This window comes from Petromyzon marinus, chromosome 11 (assembly GCF_048934315.1).
Source record: "Petromyzon marinus isolate PM22_M1 ecotype Great Lakes invasive population chromosome 11, UKy_Petmar_22M1.pri1.0, whole genome shotgun sequence".
Classification (NCBI taxonomy): Eukaryota; Metazoa; Chordata; class Hyperoartia; order Petromyzontiformes; family Petromyzontidae; genus Petromyzon; species Petromyzon marinus.
The window spans coordinates 11,256,740-11,280,862 of record NC_133677.1 but is presented as its reverse complement, the minus strand read 5'-3'; the positions used below and the strand labels follow the sequence as shown (position 1 = coordinate 11,280,862).

Below are 24,123 nucleotides of genomic sequence, written 5' to 3'. Positions count from 1 at the left end.
TAGAGACATAATTTAAACCGAGAAGATGGGTACAAACTGAGCAATCATTGGAAGGACGTTATTTACCAATTTAGGTCATAACTGGCTGTGATGTTCCCTCCCTACCTACCTATGTCAGCAGTTATTTTCGACTCTCTGAGTTACATTCGCAAACACAGCCACCGTTAGCTGTGTTAGTAAATGCCGGCCTGCCATCCTCTTCCACCTCCATGTGACGATGGCTCTTTCCGAGCTCTCTCCGAGCTTACATTTACAAGCAAATTTCTTACATCGACATGCCAATCTCTCACAATGCAATGGCCACCCCCACAGCTTCGTTTGTCAAGATTTCTCCGATCTTACATTTACATGCAAATTTAATCTCTAGCCCCGCCCACTGACCCTTGGGCTACACCCATCTCAAACCTTTAACTCCCTGCCTTAGCAGCGCTCCCACCATAATTTTTTTCCTGCCCCAGCAGTTCTCCCGCTATATTTTTCACCTAATGACGATTGCTTGTGTTGCGATCGAAACATTGTGATATTGTTATTATTTTTATTATTTGTTCTATCTACGTGGCTTTACCGAAAGACCCAAAGAATATGAATTCCTGCAGTCACGAAAGTTTTAAGCCAAAAATAGTTTAGTTTTAGTTTATGTACTTATTTTTAGTGATGTGCCTACCTTTGCTATACTTTGCACTCCTTTCATATTTTTCTGTGAAAGAGCTTCATAGCTCATCGGATTTCTACAGGATAAAAAATAATAATCTGATTCTGAGTGCAATCAGCCACTTATAATCAAAGCATATTAACAAGTATAGGGCAGTTCATGGCCTCAACCTGGTCACTGATGACATGATTTTTTCCCTCAAAGCCATATTCTAGCTGTGACAATTAAGAAGTCGGTTGATTGACCCACAGTGGACACTCTCTGCAGTGGATCCGAGAGCACCATAAGATATTGGATGAGACAGTTATCTCCTTGAATGAAATAAAGCAGTTGTTACGCGATGTCATCTTCCCGGGACTGTTCCCCGGCATAAAATTAAACTTACACAGTGATAAAATGTACATATTTTGACGAATATTAAGCTTGAACGAGTCGACTTTCACAAAGCCCTGTGAATACGCAGTGTGTATATTCGCAGTTTCTGATTTGAGTTGTTAAAGGTGAAAATATTCGTCTGACCATCTATCCAGGAGCATACTGTAGCTATGTGTCAACGGAAACATTGATGGTAAATAAAAGCAATAGCGTTTGGCAGGCTTTTAAACAAGCCAATTCCAAACCCCACAGTTGTATCCTGCCACGACCCTAACCAGGACAAGCGGATTGAGAAACAAACGAACGAGCAGTATCCCCCACTCATCCAGGAACATTTACAGGATATAACAAATCACATCTTCTACAAAGTGGACATTAAAGGACGCTATACAATTACGGTATTAAAATAGAACCGCTTTATACAGAGGTGTCATAGCCCATATCCCAAACGTACCAATTACCTGCTGATAATAAAAACAAAATTATGATCACTGGCGGAGCCAGTGGGGGGGAGGGGGGGTGGGGTGGCACGTGCCCCCCCCAACGATCTGATCGAAATCCCTAATTTTGATCGGATCATTGGTGTTTATTAATAATAAATCGGCATTTTGCAACCCCCGCTGCCACTGTGTAGCATATCATTATGTGCCAGGGACTCTGAGATGATAGGACAATAGTCCGAGTCCATAATTGGCAATAAGTAACGGCAAAGCGGTTATAAGTGACTCACAGAATTGTGCACAGTTGTGTACACAGTACACGACTTCCCTGAAGGCATCAACACCTTCAGCGAGCGCGATGCCGATCACACAACGTGGTTCGAATTCGACCCTCGATCGATGGCTGTGCCATCGCCGCACACGCGTCAAATGAAAAGCAAGGGACAAGTCCTTACTTACTAACAACTCCTTACTTACTAACAAGTCCTTACTTACTAACAAGTCCTTACTTACTAACAACTCCTTACTTACTAACAACTCCTCTATCATTTTTCATTGCTGGAGGGGTTGCCCCCCCCCTACCTGAAAATCCTGGCTCCGTCATTGATTATGATTAGAAGAATAACAATTGGCCCAGTGTATTGAAGGCTTCCACATGCCGCATGCAAGAAAGGTAATGATCCTGTCAGTGGGTTCTCACCCCGAGTAAACAATGGACAGACAAAGTACAAACGAGGACACGTAGCAGAGATGGGGCGAAACGGAGGCGCCCGGCGATAATGAATAAATTACAAAGCGAACAACGTCCATAAAGCGTTGTGTTTGAACAACAAAGCTCGAACGCCTTTGCAGAAAAGATACAGGTGAACTAACGAAGCAATGTTCAAAGTGCGACCTGCATGGAAATTACCAATTGTTTTTGAACCGTACAAAAAAAGACGTATCGTGCACGTAAGTGCACGCTGCCTTTCAACACATGGGAATATTCATCCTTTGTTATTTCATCATAGAACGCAATTATTGTAGAAATAAAACCTGCTTTCTATGGCATTAATCATGATAATGAGTTGTTAAAAGGACATATTGCTCAATTTGGCAGCGCAAGAGTTGGTGCGCATTCAATGTACGGCCTTTATCTCGGAGTGCAGAATAATCGTAAGCCAAGTAACTTTGTACAAGTTCCAACTGTCTACAACCATTCCAAGAACACAACGCCATATAGAAACAAAATCATACAAGAGAAAATATTATTTTGGGCAAAATAACCTTCCACCATTGAAGGCTACCAATTAAAGTCACAATTTATATACAGTATTTATCAAACAAGATGATACAGTGGAAATCAATGTCTATTATTTTACAATGTGACAGCATATTCTTGGGCCTTTCGGTAAAGTCGCGTAGATAGGTTTAAATTTGTGTCTATATATATGTAAAATAACGAAAATAACAAAAAAAACTACGTTTCGATCGCAACACAAGCAATCGTCATCAGGAGAAAAGAGGAGCGGGAAAGCTGCTGAGGCAGGCTGTTATAGAGGTTTGAAATGGGTGTAGCTCAAGGGTCATAAACGAAGTGGGCGGGGCTAGTGATGTTAATGTGAGAAATTTGCATGTCAATGTAAGGTCGGAGCACTACCTCCACAACGAGGGAGTGGAGGTGGCCATTGTATTGTGAGAGATTAGCATGTCAATGTAAGATCGCAGAGCCACCGCCACATCAAGGACACGAGCAGCGGTGGCTGTGTTAGTGTGAGACATTTAACCTGTTAATGTAAAATCAGAGAGTCGAAAATAAGGTAGGATGGAAACATCACAGCCAGTTATGACTTACACTGGTTAATAACGTTTTTTTTCTCCTGATGACGATTGCTTGTGTTGCGATTGAAACGTCGATGTTTTTTTGTTATTTTCCATATATATAGGCACAGATTTGAACCTATCTACGTGATTTATTTCTAACTACGTGACTTTACCAAACGAACCAAAGAGTATGGATTCCTGCAGTCACGAAAAATCAAGACTATCTACGTGACTTTACTGAAAGACCCAAGAATATGAATTCCTGCAGTCACGAAAGCTTTAAGTCAAGATTTAATGTGACAGCACTTTATGATTAACCGGTCTTGCAAGTAAGATCTGGGAAACTTTAATTCCACCGTGACAGTTGTTTACTAATATTTCCAATTTAGCACGGAGTAATTTTAAAATATGGATTTTCAACTGTAATATCAGTACACATTGGCCAACGCCTGTCGATCAACATCACAGGGTCTAAATTGTCCTCATCATAGCTGACAAGGGAACTATGATGCTGCGGTGGAAGCACCTGGTCGTGAGTTAAAATACTGGCTAGGATTGACATGGCATGTGTGTGTATGTATATTGAACTTCTTTATGCACCATATGTACCAACCCCAACCATGCTAATCCGAGGTGACTTTACCGAAAGAGCTAAGAATATAAACAAAATACAGTTCAAACGGAATTAGCTTTAAAATCTTTAAGTGCATAGCTCCAGTGGCTTCCTAATATCGGAACAAAGAGCGTTCCAGATGGCTGCAGAAGTGCATCTGAAAACGTGCAACGCAGTGACCGTCTTTGTACGATGGTTAGCCAAAAGCTTCTGCAAGGACGGCCGGAGTGTGCGTGATGCTTTATGCTCCTTGGCGAGATCAGCGAGGTATTGTGTGGTTCATTTGTGGCAAGCACTTGTCATTTGTGGCAAGCACTTGTCACATGCTCTATATTAACGAGAGCGGATGTTAAACCTTCGATAATCAACCTGACGGGTTCGTAGAAATCGAGGCACGTCCACACTCACAGTTACGTTACAATAAATTTACAATTACACCTCAGATAGGTCTTCATCAAAATGAAGTCACTTCATAACACCGCAGGGAGACTACACAAGAGAAAATACAATAACAAGTGATGCATGTTGTGTAGTGGAACCATGGCATTACCCGCTGCCTTGCCATGCTAACTACAAAGGACAAAGATTCCCCGTATAGCCTAAACAGACTATTCGGGCAATTGGTTTTTAGCGAGCGCCTATGAAGGCCGGCACGGCACACAACGGGATGGGTGGCCAGTGCCATGCCCGACTGCCTTTGTCTCCCCAGTGGCGATGTTTACACACCGCACCAGATACTTGTTTGTGGCTGAGTCGACCTAGGGGAGGCCCTGGACCAGTTCAGATTATCGTCACTGGTATTGGCCGCGAGCACAAATCGAACTCGGGTCGCCGGGTTCGTAGCGCGACGCGCTAACCACTACACCACCGCTCCCCACATGCTGCATACAGTGCAGATAAACACAAAAAAAACCCATGTGGATACCACAGGTACAACAATGACCTTAAATTTTACATAATTAGCACAGGTAGAATGCATATAGTTATTAGTTATCACAATGCATACATTTGTAGTGTTGTAAAGACGAGTAAACTTCTTAGGAGGCACACTCTGTTTATTGCAACTGTTCCTTACACAATCCTTAACACACACAGAGGGATATTCGGTCCCCTCACCCGATACCCTAGGGAGGTACAGCCTCCTAGTTTGGCGGGACTTGCACGTCTACCGCTAACCTCCTAGCTTGGCGGGACTTGCACGTCTACCGCTAACCTCCTTGATACCTAAGGAGGTACAGCCTCCGGACTTGGCGGGACTCACACGTCTACCGCTAACCTAGCCAAGGGTCCTCCGGCTTGGACCTAGGGGAGGCTATCTGACCCACCGCTGGCCCGGTGGGTCCTGACCACTGGGTATGCCGAGCCTTAGCCCTCAAAAGGGCTGGAAGGCTGGTCCAGGGTCCTGGCTAGGCTTCAGCTCAGTCTTCGGTCTTCGTGTAGGGAGAGAACTCCCCGAGCTCTGTTGGGTCACCCTTCTTATACTCGTTCGTGGCCAGGTATAACCAATCACACAATCCCACGTGGAACTGGCTGAATGGTTCTCCCTAAACTGTGGCTACGATCCACTTCACCTCGTCTGACCCCAACCATTATGTACCCTGAGGTAACACTGCACTGCCCCTTTGATACCTGGTGGCAATGCAGGTTACTGAACAGTGCGTGGTTAACACCTCTACACATTCATTGCCACATTCGAATGCTCTACAAGTTGTTTATTTATGAACTTGGCAAATGTAAATTAAGACTTTCATTCAGAGTAAACTGACTCACTGACACTTAACATCAGGCTATAAACCACTTATTTGTTTACTTATTCATAACAGAATAACCATCGTTCTTTCTACAATCATTCCAGTTTCACTAAGCGCGAAGACGATAACAATAATCCTGCTTTGGAGTATACAGTAAAACCTTGGATTGCGAGTAACTTGGTCTGCGAGTGTTTTGCAAGACGAGCAAAAAAATTAAATAAATATTCATTTGATAAACGAGCGAGGTCTTGCAATACGAGTAGTACGTATACAATTTGTCTGCCGAGCATCACGTGATCACAACTGATATACGAGTGCTTTGATATATGAGTGCTTTGATATACGAGTGCTTTGAATTACAAACACGTTTCCGGAACAAATTATGCTCGCAATCCAAGGTTTTACTGTATGTGCTTTTTTTGTTCGTGAGAATTTCCCGCACCTTCGATTAGCACGGTTGACTAGGTACATGAGAGGTCGGGCTATGGGGAGACAGGTTCATACCATAGAGGTGTGGAATTTACACTGCTGGCCCCAGACCATCACTGAGGATGAGCACCTTCCTATACTCACATTTGAGAATGGAGACATTTTAATGTTGTGCTCACGTCACTAGTTCTATTGTGCTTTTGACATCATGCCATGTCAAAGTGAACTCTTGCTCAAACGAGCGTTGAGGCAGTACTCATCCCCAGTCGTGGAGATTCCACATTACTATGACGTGGGCAAGTCTATCCCCAGGATATCTGGGGAAGCAGGAAATTGGAGTATTCAGAGAGCACTCCCAATTACACAGAGGCATATACGTGCATCCCACGTGATGCTATCCCATTGTAGCCCTGCGGATTTCAACATATCAAACAAGCGGCGCACTTCACCGAGTATGCCATCTGTTGAAAACTGCAGAAGAATTTATAACATGACTTGAAAGAATTACAAATTGGTTTATTTTCAGCATGAACAGAACCTCCGATTAGCGCAGTAAGCTACGTATGAAACAAGTTCAACAGACATACGTACATATTTTATGGGCATCCTGCATCAGTACAGACGTTATGTCATACAAAGACTCAACAATTGTACGATGGTGTCCCCTAACCTATACCCCAAAGTTTAAACATTCCCCGTACTCAAATGTAAACCAAAAAAGAAAATAACTGTCCCGACATAACTACTCTCATTGTAAAGTCGTTGTAAATCTCAACGTGCACCCGCACCCACTTGCTTAAAGGACAAAGCAATTCGTAAAAAACACATTAGATATCTAGACTTTGTTCTGCACCATCCGACACAAGTTTGAAGCTTCGTTAATGAAGGATAACAAACCAATGGTTAGGCACTTCGTCACAACGTTTTCATAATGCCACGATGACATCGTCAATCCACATATGTCAAAGCAGTGACATAACTTGGCAGTGGTTACCACCCTTTGGTCCATCGGCCACTTGGTCGCCTGGTTCGAGGAAACTGTTGCTGGTTGCATATTTTTTCACAAAACATCAGAGTATCTGTTACGACATCGTGGTCCACGAAATATGTTTGAGCTTTGCCAGTGGTCTGTGGGTTCAGAAACGTTGGGAACCACTGCATTACAGCATTTTTATGGACTTCCTGACCATGATGCTGAAGTCTTTTTTTCCACAAAGCCAAAGACTCAAATTGGGCTCAGGCCGAGGAACCTCTTTACAACGTAAAAGCTATCGACTACTTTGTTTCGAATCTTCTGTAAATTAAAAGTTGATGAAGCCAATAGAAGCAATGTGATCTGTGACACACGAATGCGGAGCAGTGAGCTCGGCTTGCTGGGTTCAAAAGCCAGTCGTGGCAAGTGTGGAGGGCTCCATGCCCCTTGCCTCACTAACGATTAGCCCCCCATTGCAAACTACCAAGGACCCTGCACAAACCAGAGACCCAGCTGCAGATCCACGAGCCACGGCTCAGCAAGCGGCTCCTCCTTTGGGCCGTAAACATTTCATGAGAAGCCGATTATAGTGATGCAGCAGGGGGACTGTATTGTGTGGCGAGGCACAATCTATCCTTGGCACCGCCAGCTAATCCCCCAACCTCTCCCACTTGCTGGGCGCGACTAGCGGGGCTCCCGACGCTTTCTAACAAAACGCGTGCCTCAAAAGGGAGCGGGCGAGCACCCCCCCCCCCCCCCCCCCATAACCGCGCGCAAGCCCTGCCTGCCCCCATCACACATCTCCACTCAGCGCGACATTCTGCACCTCCGCGTAACAACAGCAAGTAATGGCAAGGCCAACGGTAACTACATTGATAGCACTTCTGCAAATGCAACGCGCGAATCGCTATGTGGCACCCGTAGGCATTGCCAATCGCGGTACCGCAAATACGCGTGCGTTGTCTACAGCCCCTCAACATGTAGAACCTCAGTTGAACCCACGAAACGTGTTTATTGATTAAAAGATGCAGCCCTAAATATGCTTGTTTGCAATAGGGAATCCACTAGAGGGAGTTCTAGGGAGCCCTCTCTCATGGGTATTTGGTCTCTTTTCTCACAATTGTACAGGAATATAATGCAACATTTAAACGAGTATAATATGAGCAGCAAAATAGAAAATCTTAACACGGCCTTCATCAAGATTCTTGTTTTAGCTGACTGGCCTTTTTCAGGAATTCCTGGCTGTTGCTATTTTAATTAACCTGTTATTCATTGTGTACGGGCACGTGATACTTCATGTTACGTGATACTTTATGTTACCATGTACAATGTATCCATTTCTGGGCACTGCAACATTGTACGAATAAAGCCAACGGTTACATTTTGATTTAAAGCTTTCGTGACTGCAGGGATTCAGATTATTGGTTCTTTTGGTAATACAATTTTTTCTTGCTGTGGTTTTCACACCTGAGGATGATTGCTTGTGTTGCAGTCGAAACGTCGTGATAATTTTATTGTTTTATATTTTTATTATTTTCTTATTTCCCTTCTACGTCACTTTACCGAAAGAACCAAGAATATAAAGTCAACGGTGTTAAAATCAGCTATAATTAGTTATAGGCTTCTAATTAGAACATACTCCATGAGAATAGCTATCGCCTTCACATCAACACAAACTTTTGGGATATACTATCATCCGCACAATGACAATTCAGGCGGTCCTTGGACCTGCGACATGTTTACGTTCCTATAAAGGGTGCTGCAAGTCGAAACGACGCAAGTCAAGACCGATTTTCCCAGAGAAATAATGATATAATAGGGGTCACGTTCCTGACCAAGGGTCCGATATGCAACTTTTTTATAGACGTGAATACAAAGAGCATAATTAGCCAACTACATTTCGATTTAAAGCTTTCGTAACTGCAAGGATTCATCTTCTTTGGTTCTTTCGGTAAAGTCACGTAGAATGAGAATAAAATAATAAAATAAAACAATAAATTTCTCACGACGTTTCGGCCACAACACAAGTGTGACTTTAGCCAACTACAATATCATATATAAAGTATAAGAGTGTTTATAAAGTTCTTGCCTCGATTCGTCGTAATTCCTGGCTTATTTGGCCTTGATACCATAATGGCCTTTCTGCTGCGTTTCTTTTGAAAACCGTCACCAGAGCACTCACCACCTTTCCTTTTATCGGCAATTGCAAAGGATGAAATTAATCAAAAATGCTTAAAAATCACGAAGAATGCACAGAGGTTTAGCGGCTGACCGCGGAGTCGGGTGGCAGACTGACCGGGCGACGTACTGTTCATTTGTGCGCAGAACCGGCGCCTGCGTCAACGTCACGCCATGAGTACGGAACCGACCGCCGTGGGAAATAACAAAGGGGGTGGCGATTGGCGACCTGCCGTAAGTACGGATCGACGCATTACTGTTTCATAAGCTCAGGTTACCAGGTTCATAGCACAAACTAACAGCCACTGTGCCACTGCTCCATCTTGCTATTTAACAAACAAATAAAAGCTCAATTGTTATATTTTGTAACTCCAAAGTGTGCTATAGTTCTCCAATTCCTCACGACCCATACTGGCCTTCAACTAAATAGCATGAGACAATGGGACTGACACACAACAATGGGTATTCAAATGGTCCTACAATGAAAATGATGACTATTTAACTCCCATGTAGCAGCAGTCTTAAATGGATGCACGCGTTTCTATACACATCAATGTACGCACAGCATCTTTCACTGCTATGGAATTCCACACCAAACATGAATTAAATAATTCCTCTTCATATGGCGTTAATTTTATTTATTTATTTTACAATTATCTTAGAAAAATCCTGGTGAATTAAAAAAAACACCGCGTTGTCCAACATGTTGTTTCATATGCCACACTGCTGATTGCGACTCAGAGAGTTGAAAACGGTCCGGAGTTTAATGATAAATAAAGGCTTTTCCCTTTCCTAGCATAAATACAGGTGATAAGATGTTGAAACACCAAAGAGACACCTATCAATATCTTGATACTGGCAAAATGGTCCCATAAATATGGTCCAGAGTTAGTTTGCTAAAACAAATCCTGCTGAAAAAACATTGGCCTAGAAGGTCCGTCCACACGATGGTGGGCAAAAATGTAATTTTACGTAGTAAGAGAGACCATGTCTGTGTATGACTTGATCACCATCCTTTCACCACAAAAACAATTCGTACATTTTCCACACTCTTCCGTAGGATTTCCCTAAACCCAGGACAAACCTACAATGCTGTAACTGGGCTACTCAATCGCATTCATACAAGACCACTTCACTCCAATCCTCAAGGTCCTCTATTCTGTAATTGAGGCCAAAATGGCTATACTAGTCTATTTATATATTTGTCTCTTTCTTTCAATTTGTCCCGATTGTGATATTGTCGGCATTGTCACGAGACCAAAAATGTATTCGGACAACTCAAGCAGCAGTGCACCTCGTGTGTCCAACCAACAGTCAATAAAGGAGATATTTTTTTATTATTATAAAAAGGCTTTCATGACCAATATAATGATGCATATTTGGTTTATTTTGGGTTTCTGGCGTGTAAAACTGTGTGTTGTGAACCCTCCTTCATCCGACTAGGTACGGTACAAAAGAAGTTCAACATACATAGAATAAAAGTATCACATGAATAAAATGTGTCAAACTTATGACTGCTTCAGCAGACTGGTGTTGGAGAGTAATAAATTGGCACGTTTGATCCACGTGACACTTTTATTAATTGGCTTTGCAGGGCTGAGGAGGGTTTACGTCACACAATTTTACACTTCATATCATTATTTCAAGTGGCGTTGTCATCCTTTACACAAGTGGGGAGGGGTCCACGTTCCCACAAAAGTCTGCTACGAGACTGTCAGATGACGGTCAAACTAAAAGTTATTTTTTTAAACTCTCAGAGCAGGATTTTAGTCAAATCACGCGCAAAAATTGGCACTTTAGGTGCGCGTATTCGTTGGTAACCAGGCCGAGACCACCAACTCGCCACACTGGGGAAGCCAAGTTTAATCTGGGGCAGCTTGACCTGGATTCAAACCAAAGTTCTAAGTTGTACCGGCTCAGCTCTCTGACCGCTGGGCCACCTCTCTTGGTATTTCGTGAGTTTAAAATCTTTCACCAACTCTCGCCACATACCTTCGCTGTAGTACCCTCCTCGTGCCCTACGTTCAGTACAATTACACTCTCATTCAAACTAGACTCTGCTTAGCGGAGGTTGGCTGGAGAGGGGTGGGGGGGGAGGTCATTAAATTGCCCACTGCCTGTAATTCCCTCCCCCATACCCATATTGCTGACCCTCTTGCCCTATTTAGGACCTCACTCAAGACCTACTTTTTATCCTCTGCTTCAGATTGATTGCATACAATTACAGCGGAGATGTTTTATAAGTATTTTTAAGTCTCACGCTTTTGCAAGTCATCTCTCTTAAAGTTACATTGCAATGCTAACGTGGGCGCTCTTTTTAGCTTTTGCAATATAAAAATGTGTTTGGATGTAGATGCTTTGTAAATGAAAATTGCCATAGTCTTAATTGTAATCTGGCCATCTTCTCTCTATGTTGCAGGGCCATGTTCATAAAATGGTGAGTAGTGTTGGTTTATTATTAGTTTACACATTTTTAAGCTTGTTAAGCCGACCACTTTTCACAAATGACAGTTTTGCTGTTGAAGCTTTATATATATTTTTTCTTTTGTTCGAATGTGTGATATAAATCATTCCTTTTCTGAGACTATGCAGCAGTGTCTCAGGGTGCTTTATTGTGTTGGCTCTCAGGCACACACAATGTCCTTATATCAACTAACCTACATTCTAAATTTTGATTTAAAGCTTTCGTGACTGCAGTAATTCATATTCTTGGTTCTTTCGGTAAAGTCACGTTGAAGGGAAACAATAAAATAATAAAATATATAAAACAATAAAATTCTCACGACGTTTCGACTGTAACACAAACAGTCATCATCAGGTGTGAAAACCAACAGCAAGAAACATTTGAAAGAAGTGGCAGTTTGTTGGTTTTCACACCTGATGATGACTGTTTGTGTTACAGTCGAAACGTCGTGAGAATGTTATTGTTTTATATATATTTTATTATTTTATTGTTTCCCTTCAACGTGACTTTACCGAAAGAACCAAGAATATAACCTACATCCTGAAAAGCACAGTGGTGATTATATGCCATTTTTTAACCTTCAAACTTAATACTAATCTGCAATTACAAGGACACATATCCCCCAAATAGCCTTAACAGATTTTTGGGGGCAAGTGGGGGGGGGGGGGGGGGGTGGCCAGCACCCCGCCCGACTGCCTTTGTCTCCCCTCATAGCGATGTTTACACATTGCACCAGCTATTTATTTGAGGCCGAGTTGGCCTGGAGAAGACCCAGGACTAGTTTGAATGCTTATCACTGGTGTTGGACTTTATCGGGAATCGAACTTATGTAACTGGCTTTGTAGTGCAGTACACTGAACCGCTACACTACCCCGGCTTACGAAACACACAGACACACACAAATTACCCTACAAATGCAAGGTTATCATGCTAATGAGTAAATGTAATTGCTTGATCATGCTAATGCTGGTGGAAGGCCCTCCACTATAGAGAACTACTCACAAGTATAACAACGTGAAAAATAAGTTGAATTTGCAATATCAATTGAATGTTATCAAGTACTGCGTTAAATGTGTAGTGACATCGCGGACGTGACTGTGTGGTGCCGGCCCTAAAGAGGCGCGGCGTGCGATGCACTTCCATCGCTGACATCACGTATGTAGCGACATCGTGGGTGTCACTGGGTAATGCTGGCTCTAGCGAGGCACGGCGTGCAATGTATTGCCATCGCAGACACCCCGTACATGTGGGTGTAGTACCAGCCCCAGAGGGGGCTCGGTGAGCGCTGGGTCATAGCGCTCGGTGGCACCACGCGTAGCGTGCAGTGTTGACTCCGACAGGAGGGAGTGTGAGAGTGTCAGCCACGGGATGAGGTTACCCCAGGCCATGGCACTCTGGTTGACCCTGGAAGGCACGTGACAAGTAAGATTTACACAGGGGCCCCAAGTGGGGGCTGGGGGTGGTCACGTGCCAGGGCGAGATCCTGCTAGAGGGTTCGAGAAGGTGGTCGTGGCCAAGGGCGGAGCCAGCCACGGCCAGCGGGCATATAAACCAGGTGCCCGAGAGGGACCGGGGTTCTGCGTTTCTGTTGTCATCTGAAGATCTACGTTCTACGTTCTACGTCCAAGAAGAAGTCACCAACACGTGGACCTGGACCCAAGCTGGGGTCCGGTCCGTTGTAGCTACTCCCGGTGTAACTAGTGTAGTTAGCCTGGTGGTCCACCACCATAGGGTGTTATCTGGTAAATGGGCAGTTACCCCGTTGTGTTAAGTGTGTTGGTATTAATAAATGTGTTGCCTCCAAAGAGTACATCTGCAACTCAGTTGAATCCACTACAAATGTAGAGAACAAGAAACTTTACATTGCGAGAAATCTGAATAATTTCGAGATCAATGTAACAGTCTGTAACAAAATAGAAGTTGGGGGAATATTGCAACTCAAACATAGGCACGTGTACATGTAAAGCTCTGTTGGCAATTCACTGCTGGATGAGGGCCTCCCCACACCACGTGGGTCATGGGAGTTACTTGACCATATTTCATCGTGCTGATCAGTGTGGGTTTGTGAAGCTTGGGAGCATAAACTTGAGAAGATAACAGGAGAGTAGAACAATGAATTATGCTGCAATGCTCCATGTTGCCTACGTACGGTGCGAAAGAAGTTCAACATATGATAATTGTTTTTTTAACCTTTTATCTGGCAACAAAAATGACACCTTTTTTTACAAGGAGTAATGTTTACATTGACCACAATACCTGCGGTTGGAACGCAAACAAAAAAAAACAACTCTGATAATGTATGTGGCACTGTCCTTGAAACTGATTGGTCCACACCCGAGACAGCTTTCTTTAGAGCCTCGTCTCACATGGTGTTGAACCAGAAGATGCCAAAAGGCGCACAACTCAAAGACAATGCACCATCAGAGTATGAGAGCTCGGGCGTGGACCAATCAACTTCAAGGACAGTGCATACATGATCAAAGTTGTTGTTTTTTGTTTGCGTTCCGACCGCAGGTATTTTGGTCAATGTAAACATGACTCCTTTTAAAAAAGGTGTCAGTTTTGTTGCCAGATAAAAGGGTAAAAAAACAATTATCATATTTTGCTACTGGCCAATGAGGTTTCCAATGGTGTAAATGCTTACCCCGAGCTCTCATACTCTGATGGTGCATTGTCTTTGAGTTGTGCGCCTTTTGGCATCTTCTGGTCCAACACCATGTGAGACGAGGCTCTAAAGAAAGCTGTCTCGAGTGTGGACCAATCAATTTCAAGGACAGTGCATACATTATCAGAGTTGTTGTTTTTTTGTTTGCGTTCCGACCGCAGGTATTGTGGTCAATGTAAACATGATTCCTTGTAAAAAAAGGTGTCAGTTTTGTTGCCAGATAAAAGGGTAAAAAAACAATTATCATATTTTGTTACTGGCAAATGAGGTTTCCAATGGTGTAAGTTCAACATATATACAATATAGCTCTGCAGCCCTATGACAACCTGTTTGTGCATGGTGGTCACCAAGCACTATCCAGGCTCAAACCTGCTTACCTTCTGTCACCTGATGAGATGCATTCTGGGTGATTTGGTCATTGGCAAAGATAATATGGCCAAGCTAATAATCAAAGTATCTACCTGCTTAAACAGAACTCATCTCCCCACTGGCAGTTGGCAGCCAGCTGAGGAAGACCACTGCTGACTTACAATTTTAAACTGGTACTTATTTTATCTCGCTTGAAAATGGGGGTTGGGTCAAGTAAATCTCTGACTGGGATTTGAACTGAACACCTTTTTGATTTCAAGTCAAGCATGGCAATGTCTATTAACTTGTCAGGTTTCACGATTAAATTTTGTAACAAAAATAGAGACATTTATTAGTTATCATCACCTCTTCTACTTAAACAAGAACAAAAATTAACCCAAGCAATGTAGCAGAATGACTCACTTGCCTTGTGAGCTGGGAACCACACGGATAATTGCAGCTTTATATAGGAATGCAGCTGAGAGTTATGCGCTAAATCAGCAAATATCGCAGAGCTCTGAATTAACACCTGGGAGATGGCTGATGAGGCTGTGATTGCATTTCATTTTCGAGAAACACTTGTATCTGTTTGGGTTTTTGCCACGCAATGGAAAACCTGCCAAAATCACAGTGAGGCGTGCATTAAAATGTCATACCTACCGCACAAAGGCAAAACAGACACGTGCACTTGTTGGAATGCAATCTCTATAGACCAACTAGCTTCAAGTGGCATTTTCTAATTTGCACTCTGCGCCATTGACAATCCAAAGGAGGTGACTCATAGCTGGTCCCAGATTCTAATAAAGTCAAGAAAGAAGGAGCCCTCATCGCTGCAGAGCAAAAGCACTGGTTACATTGACTGAAAGCTTCTGAGCTCAAAGAACACTTGCTAAATATCACCAGAATGCATAGCATGGTTGCACATTGGAAATGTGAGATTTGGGTCCCAAACATCATTAGATTCACCATCTCTCCAACAGAACTCGGCTTTACTGGAACAGGGTAGATTAAAGAAGATTAACATGGTACTATTTATGGCTGAAAAGGACTTTTCTAGAATCTAAAATTTTTGTCAACAAATTATACATTTTTATACTTTTTATTCCACCAAGGCCTAAAGTCAACCAAACCATTGTTCTACCATTCGACGATTAATATTTATTTATAAGGTATTTATTCAAATGAAACCATACTTGTGAGTTTTCACTAATTTCTGTAGGATTAGAAGCTAATTCAAATGCACTGCTAACGTATATGTGAACTATAAATTTAATTAATGTGCAGTTCACAAATCAATGCATAACCCCCAAAACACATTTGCAAAGTATATGGTTTGAATCAGCGTTGTGATTTTAAACAAACGGTTTACATTTCAACCAATGGGAATTTTTTTTAAAGCATATCAAATAAATCACGAAAGCCATTGTAACAACCACGTTATGTGGATTTGAGACAAAGTAAAAAATAAAAACAGGGCTGTCCAAACGATAGCCTGTCGGGTCAAGTTCGGCCTGCCAATTCATTTTTATCGGGCCCACTGCCGTCATTCAAGCTTACCACTGAGAATTGCCCAAGGTGGCTCTGACCTACATATTTAAGTTAATTATTTCCCAATAATTATATCATCTTTGTGGGGAGGGGGTGGAGGTCTGTGGGGGGCGGCCTGGGAACAGAGTACCACGCGTTATCTATGCGTCTATCACTACTGTCTCTCATATCTCTTCTGATGACATCCCTCTCCTGCCTATATTTGGTATTTGTCTTCTGAATACACCTTTCTGCTATATAATTTCTTAAAATATATTCTCTTCACACGCTTTTATTTAACTCACTCTGTCTGTTATATCCTCAACTCTGTCTGTTGTCGTATCCTCAAATCTTGTAACTCAATTTTAACCCACTTCCCAATGTGGTATCGACTGCAAACTTGGTATACTAATGTCATACTGATGTCAATACTATATTCTATCATTAAAAATAAAATAAAATTATTTTTAAGCAATATTTCTTATATCTTATGTTTCGGCTTGGGTCGAAATTGTCCACGCTCAACTCACGTTATGGCAAACTTCGGGGCCACTTCCTGGAGTCGTGGAGTTTTGCCATTACTCGTAGGGTACATTTCATTAAAGCTTGTTTTTAAAAAAAGTATTTTTAAATATTACTTATTTTCAAAAGCTCTTCTGAATACATCTCACTCCTACAGTTCACTCTTATATAAGCTACGTCCGTGGTTCGACCGTCTCTGCATGTTTATCAATCAATCCCTAAATATAGAATGTTTGGATACACCCGGCACAAGGCAAGTATCGCATTGGGTACAAAATATTTCCCAACATCGTTTGTCAGCTTCAAGGCATTCAAATGTGATACTTAATAAACACTACAGCAACGGTAAGATTGCTCAGTTTGGGATGATTTAATTGGTTTTCAATGAGAGCGCTATTCCTGATCATTTTATTCAATAATGTAACCTAGCATTATGCACAACTTGATAATGAGGGAAATCTCAAGTATTCACAACAACAACAACAACCGCCATTCGCCACTAAGTGGCGGTGACGTCACCACGACGCTTGTGCCAGGCCATGTGCACCTTGAGGCCACGTGAAGTGTCGAACGCCCACTGGCAGGTCACGGGGCAGACCCAGGTGCCACGGGTCGACTGACTGAGATGACTGAGATGACTGCCTGATGCACCACCTGTGCCCCCTACTGTGCCAACCTGCTGTTCTTTAGCCACCCGGCGCTCCGCTCGTTGTTGTGAGCGTCGCTCCTCCGCTCTCCGTTGTTGTTGGAGGGCAACTGCCTCCAACTGCCCAGAAGCGTCCTTCACGAGCCTCCTCCAGAGGTCGATCTTGACACCGCTGGTACCAGTCATCGGCAAGTCCACTCAGCTCCACGTCCTCCTGTACCACATCACTCCATCTCTTCTCTAGCCCGTGCCGCGCCCGTTTAGCCCCCTCGATCCGGCCGAACAAAAGCTGTTTCGGCATGCGGTGGCTGGGCATGCGGGCTACATGACCCAGCCATCGCAGCCCTGCCCGCCGGAGGAGCTCACCAATGAGACCTTGCCCAGAACTGTCAAGGATTTGTGAGCTCCTCACACAATCCAGTCTGGTTAAACCCAGGATGGATCGTAAGCAGGCCAGCCTAAATGTTTCTAACCGGCGAAGATGTTCCATTAGGGGGGTCCACGTTTCGCAAGCGTAGAGAAGGGAGGGAATGACCGTGGCCGAGAAGACCTGAAGCTTAGTGCGGAGCGACAGACCAGGTAGCTTCCACACAGCATTACGCAACCGATGAAAAGATATTGCCGCTCGACTGATTCGGAGTGAGACCTCTGCTGTTAAACTGGAGCCGGTCATAAGCACACTGCCCAGGTATGGGAAACTCTCCACTCTCTCCACAACTGCCCCATCACCGATTGGGAGTTGTGGGGGTGGAGTGTCCGATGGTACAAAATACCCAGGCAGGTGCTTAGTTTTGGTGGGGCTGATGGTAAGGCCCCATCTCTTAGCGGCACGCTCCAGTCTCAGCAGCAGCGTCTCCAACTCCTCCTCTGAATGAGCAGCTATTACCAAATCATCGGCATACATAATGTGATTGAGCAATAGGCAGCCATCCCTTGACCGCACCCGGGCATCGATCAGCCTCCCATTATATCTGTACCATACGGAGATTCCCCCGGTACAGCTATTGAAGGCTTCACGAACTACGTGGTAAAAATAGATGTTAAATAATGTGGGAGCCAGAAGACATCCCTGTCGCACCCCAAGGTGTACAGGGAATGGCTCGGACTCCCGGCCACGTAGTTTTACCCGGGCCTGCTCACCATCATGAAGGTCCTTAATGATCGTGAGCAGAGGGTCAGGGACTCCAAAAGCATGAAGAACAACCCAGAGCCCAGGCTTACTGATGGTATCATAGGCCTTGACCAGGTCAAGTATTCAGCACACGAGCCCACAAGCATTACTCCTGATACAAAGCATTTACACTTAGACTAACAAAAGCAATACATTGTAAAAGTAAATGTGTGAAAACTGTACAAAAGTTACAAATTGAATTGGTCAAAGCTGAACTGGTTTGCAAAGCTGAACTTTACTGATGCCAAAGGTTTAAAACGACACGGAATAATGTTTAACAAAAACATAGCCGCTGTGCAGATATTTTGATAGGGTTTTCCTCATCATTCCCAGGTTTGATTTGCTTCGCGATGCCACGTGCTACAAAGGAAAGACTGAAAGGCTTGTAGTAATTTACACAGCTGAAAGTTGACATTGACATAACCAAATCCGACAGTTATTTCGTCATTGACACACGTGACAGAACGATGTTGTGAACGAACGACCAATAATAAAAATGATAAAAGTACTTTAATTGAGACTGCATTCATCTGAGATTGATCAATTAAGCATAACCTACTTTGCACATCACAAAATGATCCCTGTAAAATTCCGTAAAAAAAATCCAGAATGCGTCAGAAACAAATAAAAATTGACATTAGGACTGCAGGCTTGCATGTTGTGCTTGAGAAAACAAATCTCGTACACACTGCAGCAATGTGACTCATGCTTAACGTTAGTAATTTATTATCAAATCCCAGGTTTTTAATTAAACTGATGGCCGGGTCTACATTTGCATGTCTATTGGGCACATCATGTGCTAAACAATGGCATAAGGGTCACCTCACTGTGGATAACTTAATTCAAGTGAAATTATTTACATATAAGGCGCACTGATTTATACACGTGCATGACGCCACTGCATAGACATTTATACATGTACGTACAACGTGCTTACAGGATATTGTAAACAAAATTTAACTTACTTTTTCATAGGCTCTATTACGGTCTTCTGTAGTTGATTTACCTGAAAATAGAACACAAAAAGTTACTTCTTCCAATAAATTGAAAAGTTAATAAGGTTACTTACACGCTGCACATTACCCAACCATTAGAGATTAAGGTCAGAATGCAAGATTTGAAAGAGTTAGCATTCTATTGCAAAATGAATGTCATCTGCAGGTCAATTGCCATAAATTAACATTCCTATTTCGTTAATGTTTGAATCCTCAAAACCGTATGTTGTCATATAGGAAATATTCAAGATTGCTTCAAATGATTAACTTCTGATAAATATTTTCTTTCTTGAGCAGAGTTTTCCCAGTGTGTACTGTGAAGTTCAAAGCAATGTAGACTGCAAGGAATTTCCTGAGGTTACAAAAACCGGATTCTCTGATTTACAATAATAAATCATGGACCCAACGCCGCTGGGACAAAACCATCGTGACGGTCAATATTCCGTCCTTATTACAGAACCCTGACGCATAAATCAAACCTTATTTAATTTTAAATGTCCACTTACACTTTTCACCTACAAGCGAAAAAAAAACAAACCCAATTTACTCACCGAATATTTTTTTTTTCCTGCCCAAAAAGTCAAAGCGACATAGCACTGAGCAGCCCCCGCTGAGTTCCGGGATTCATATCCAGACGGCTGCCCATGATGAAATCAGGGTGAAAGTACTTCTGCTAAGCACTCACAATACATTTGTCGTTCTTCCCCCCCGCACCTCCGATTAGCACGGTTTGCTACGTACGGTGCGAAAGAAGTTCAACATGTGTACCAACATACGTACTAAGTATGGTTTGCATCGGTTGTCACGACAGGTGACAACTGATGCTGCGAAAGTACAACAATTAATTAAATTTCGATTTAAAGCTTTCGTGACTGCAGGGATTCATATTCCTGGTTCTTTCGGCAATTTTCTTGCTGTGGTTTTCACACCTGATGATGATTGCTTGTGTTGCAATCGAAACGTCGTGATAATTTTATTGGTTTATTTGTATTATTTTCCCTTCTACGTGATTTTACCGAAAGAACCAAAGTAATTAATTAACCAATTCAGTAATTGATAAAATATTTTATTGAGTGAGTTCTGAGTCCCTGGGTAGTAATGGTGTTTTAATGGTGTTGGTTCGGAGCGTGTCTGTGAGCAACCACGAATAACCAGCTTCTTGAGTGTAGCGGGTTGCTGGTGGTATCAATTCAGTCACTGACGACTGCCCACAAGAAAAAATGAAAATGAAGTTTTTTATATGACTGCAATTCTTCACTAAATGGTGGTGATGTTACCACAGTGCTTGTGCCAGGCTAAGTGCACTTAAAGGCCACGTGAAGTGCCATGGGTTGACTGACTTAGATGACTGGCCGATGCACCACCTGTGCCCCCTATTGTGTCAACTTGGTGTGTGTTATCCACCCGCCGCTTTGCTAGTTGTTGTGAGCTTCGCTCCTCCGCCCTCCGTTTTTACTGGAGGGTGACTGCCTCCAACTGCCCAGTAGCATGTTTCACGAAGACTCCTCCACAGAGGCTGATCTTGACACCGCTGATACCAGTCATCAGGAAGTCCACTCAGCTCCACATCCTCTTGTACCACATCATTACATATTTTCTCTAGCCCATACCACACCCGTTTAGCACCCTCTATCTGGCCAAACAAAAGCTGTTTAGGCATGCGAAGGCTGGATATATGGGCTACATCACCTAGCCAACGCAGCCTTGCCTGATGGGAGGAACTCACCGATGGGACTTTGTCCAGATATTTCGAGGATTTGTGAGCTCCTCACACAATCCAGCATAGAGAAGGGAGGACATGACCATGGCCGAGAAGATCCGAAGCTCCGTGTCGCGCGACAGACCAGGAAGCTTTCAAACAGCATTACACAGCCGATGAAAATATAATTCTGTTCAACTGATTTGGCGTGAGACCTCTACTGTCAAATCGGAGGTGGCCATAAGCACACTGCCCAGGTATGGAAAAATCTCCACACTCTTGCCCCGTCATCACCAATGGGGAGTTGAGGGGGTGGAGTGTTTGATAGCACAAAATACCCAGGCAGGTGCTTAGTTTTAGTGGGGCTGATGGTAAGGCCCCACCTTACCATCACTCACCACCAATTGCAGTCGCTGCCCATCACTTACATTAACATTAGCTGCCCCAACCATGCTGCTGACATTTGGGTTACGCCCATTTTAAACCTTGATAAATGGGTTCTCCCTTATCTCCAGTTGTAGGCAATGTTTTCATGGAAACATTTGAGACAGATGCCATCCAGGCATCCACTCTACGTCCGTCCTTGTGGAAGAGGTACGTAGATGACACGTTCGTCATCTGGCCACATGGCTGACCAGCTCTGAACCAATTCCTCAACCACTTCAATTCCATACACCCAGGTGGAAAAGGATGGTAAGTTACCATTCTTGGATGTTTTAATCAAAAAGAGACCAGATGGCTCAATGGAATACTATCTACAGGAAAGCCACCCATACAGATGCTTACCTAAAACCTGACTCCCACCACCATCCATCCCAGAAGAATTCCCTCATCAAAACTCTACACCATAGAGCTCGATGTATTTCCGACCATCATCACCTAGACGGTGAACTGGAACATGTACACCAAGCTCTCAAGATGAATGGATATTCAGACTACACAATCCGTAAAGCTATCACCTTAACACAGTACCGTACGTAAAATTCGTGATCTGATCCCATCTGTGAAGGATGTGATACCTGACATGCAATACCCCGGTATTTACAAAATAAGCTGTGTTTGCGGTAGTAGTTACATTGGGGCAACTAAGCGACATGTCTCGGGCCGTGTTCGTGAATACAAGGCAGCTCTGAAACACGGTAGGACCAATACCTCAGCCGTGGCTGATCATTGTTTTAATGCAGTGGACTCACACGATATTGATTTCTTTAAGACAAAGGTACTTTGCAAACCCACTGGCTATCAACAAAGATTCGTTCCATTGGAACCTCCTTTGCCAGTAGCAAAATATGATAATTTATTTTTTACCCTTTTATCTGCCAACAAAAATGACACCTTTTTTTACAAGGAGTCATGTTTGCATTGACCACAATACCTGCAGTCGGAATGCAAACAAAAAACATAACTCTGATAATGTATGCACTGTCCAACATTGGACCAGATGACGCCTTTTGGCGTCATCTGGTCCATTATATTAACATTACATTAACATGATAATCTCTCACATTAACATAGCCACTTCAGCGCACTCGCCGTGGAGGCTGCTCACCGATCTTACATTACCTGGCAGCCTTCTGTACTTCCTCAACAGATGGCACTTCATCCAGCCACACACAGTTGGTGACTACTTCTTCCAATATTTGAGACAAAGCAGCCTCAGTAGGGTCATCCTCGCTTTGCCCCATGACGTTTTCCAGGCTGAAGTATTTCCCCTCTCTGAAGACCTCACAGATATGCTCAGAAAATCTGCAAACCTGTTCCTGGGGGTCGGAAATCGAATCACCTTTCTTTGCACTAATAAAACTTAACAGCCACGAAAATGCCCATGTATATAAAATGAGAACACTCAAACTATGCACAGATGGGTCTGAAATCTACTTCATGTACTGCCCTCCATAAGGCACCCAGTTTGACCTCAGGTGGGTGCCATGTCTTTCCCCTGTCTCGGATCTAACGCCCCTGCATTCTCAAACTGAACAGTGGTTGGAGAGAAATGCATGTGTGCGTCACCCCATCATTAATACATTATTTGGGCTGAGTCACTGAACCAGTGCTTTGGTTACCAACACTGACACTTGAGAGCAGGTCTGGGCATACGTACAGTGAGGGAAAAAAGTATTTGATCCCCTGCTGATTTTGTACGTTTGCCCACTGACAAAGAAATGATCAGTCTATAATATTAATGGTAGGTTTATTTGAACAGTGAGAGACAGAATAACAACAAAAAAATCCAGAAAAACGCACGTCAAAAATGTTATGAATTGATTTGCATTTTAATGATGGAAGTAAGTATTTGACCACTCTGCAAAACATGACTTAGTACTTGGTGGCAAAACCCTTGTTGGCAATCACAGAGGTCAGACGTTTCTTGTTGTTGGCCACCAGGTTTGCACACATCTCAGGAGGGATTTTGTCCCACTCCTCTTTGCAGATCTTCTCCAAGTCATTAAGGTTTCGAGGCTGACGTTTGGCAACTCGAACCTTCAGCTCCCTCCACAGATTTTCTATGGGATTAAGGTCTGGAGACTGGCTAGGCCACTCCAGGACCTTAATGTGCTTCTTCTTGAGCCACTCCTTTGTTGCCTTGCCATGTGTTTTGGGTCATTATCATGCTGGAATACCCATCCACGACCCATTTTCAATGCCCTGGCTGAGGGAAGGAGGTTCTCACCCAAGATTTGACGGTACATGGCCCCGTCCATCGTCCCTTTGATGCGGTGAAGTTGTCCTGTCCCCTTAGCAGAAAAACACCCCCAAAGCATAATGTTTCCACCTCCATGTTTGACGGTGGGGATGGTGTTCTTGGGGTCATAGGCAGCATTCCTCCTCCTCCAAACACGTCGAGTTGAATTGATGCCAAAGAGCTCCATTT

General features: G+C 43.3%; 1 protein-coding gene across 1 annotated transcript in view; it reads right to left on the bottom strand.

Moving 5' to 3' along the window:
• Positions 1 to 24,123, bottom strand: part of BIN3 (bridging integrator 3) — a 168,088-nt gene that overhangs the window by 96,940 nt on the left and 47,025 nt on the right. The window contains exon 6 of the mRNA XM_032952038.2: positions 19,523 to 19,563. Within this exon, the coding sequence (XP_032807929.1) occupies positions 19,523 to 19,563 (41 nt within the window). The remainder of the gene's footprint in view (positions 1 to 19,522; positions 19,564 to 24,123) is intronic.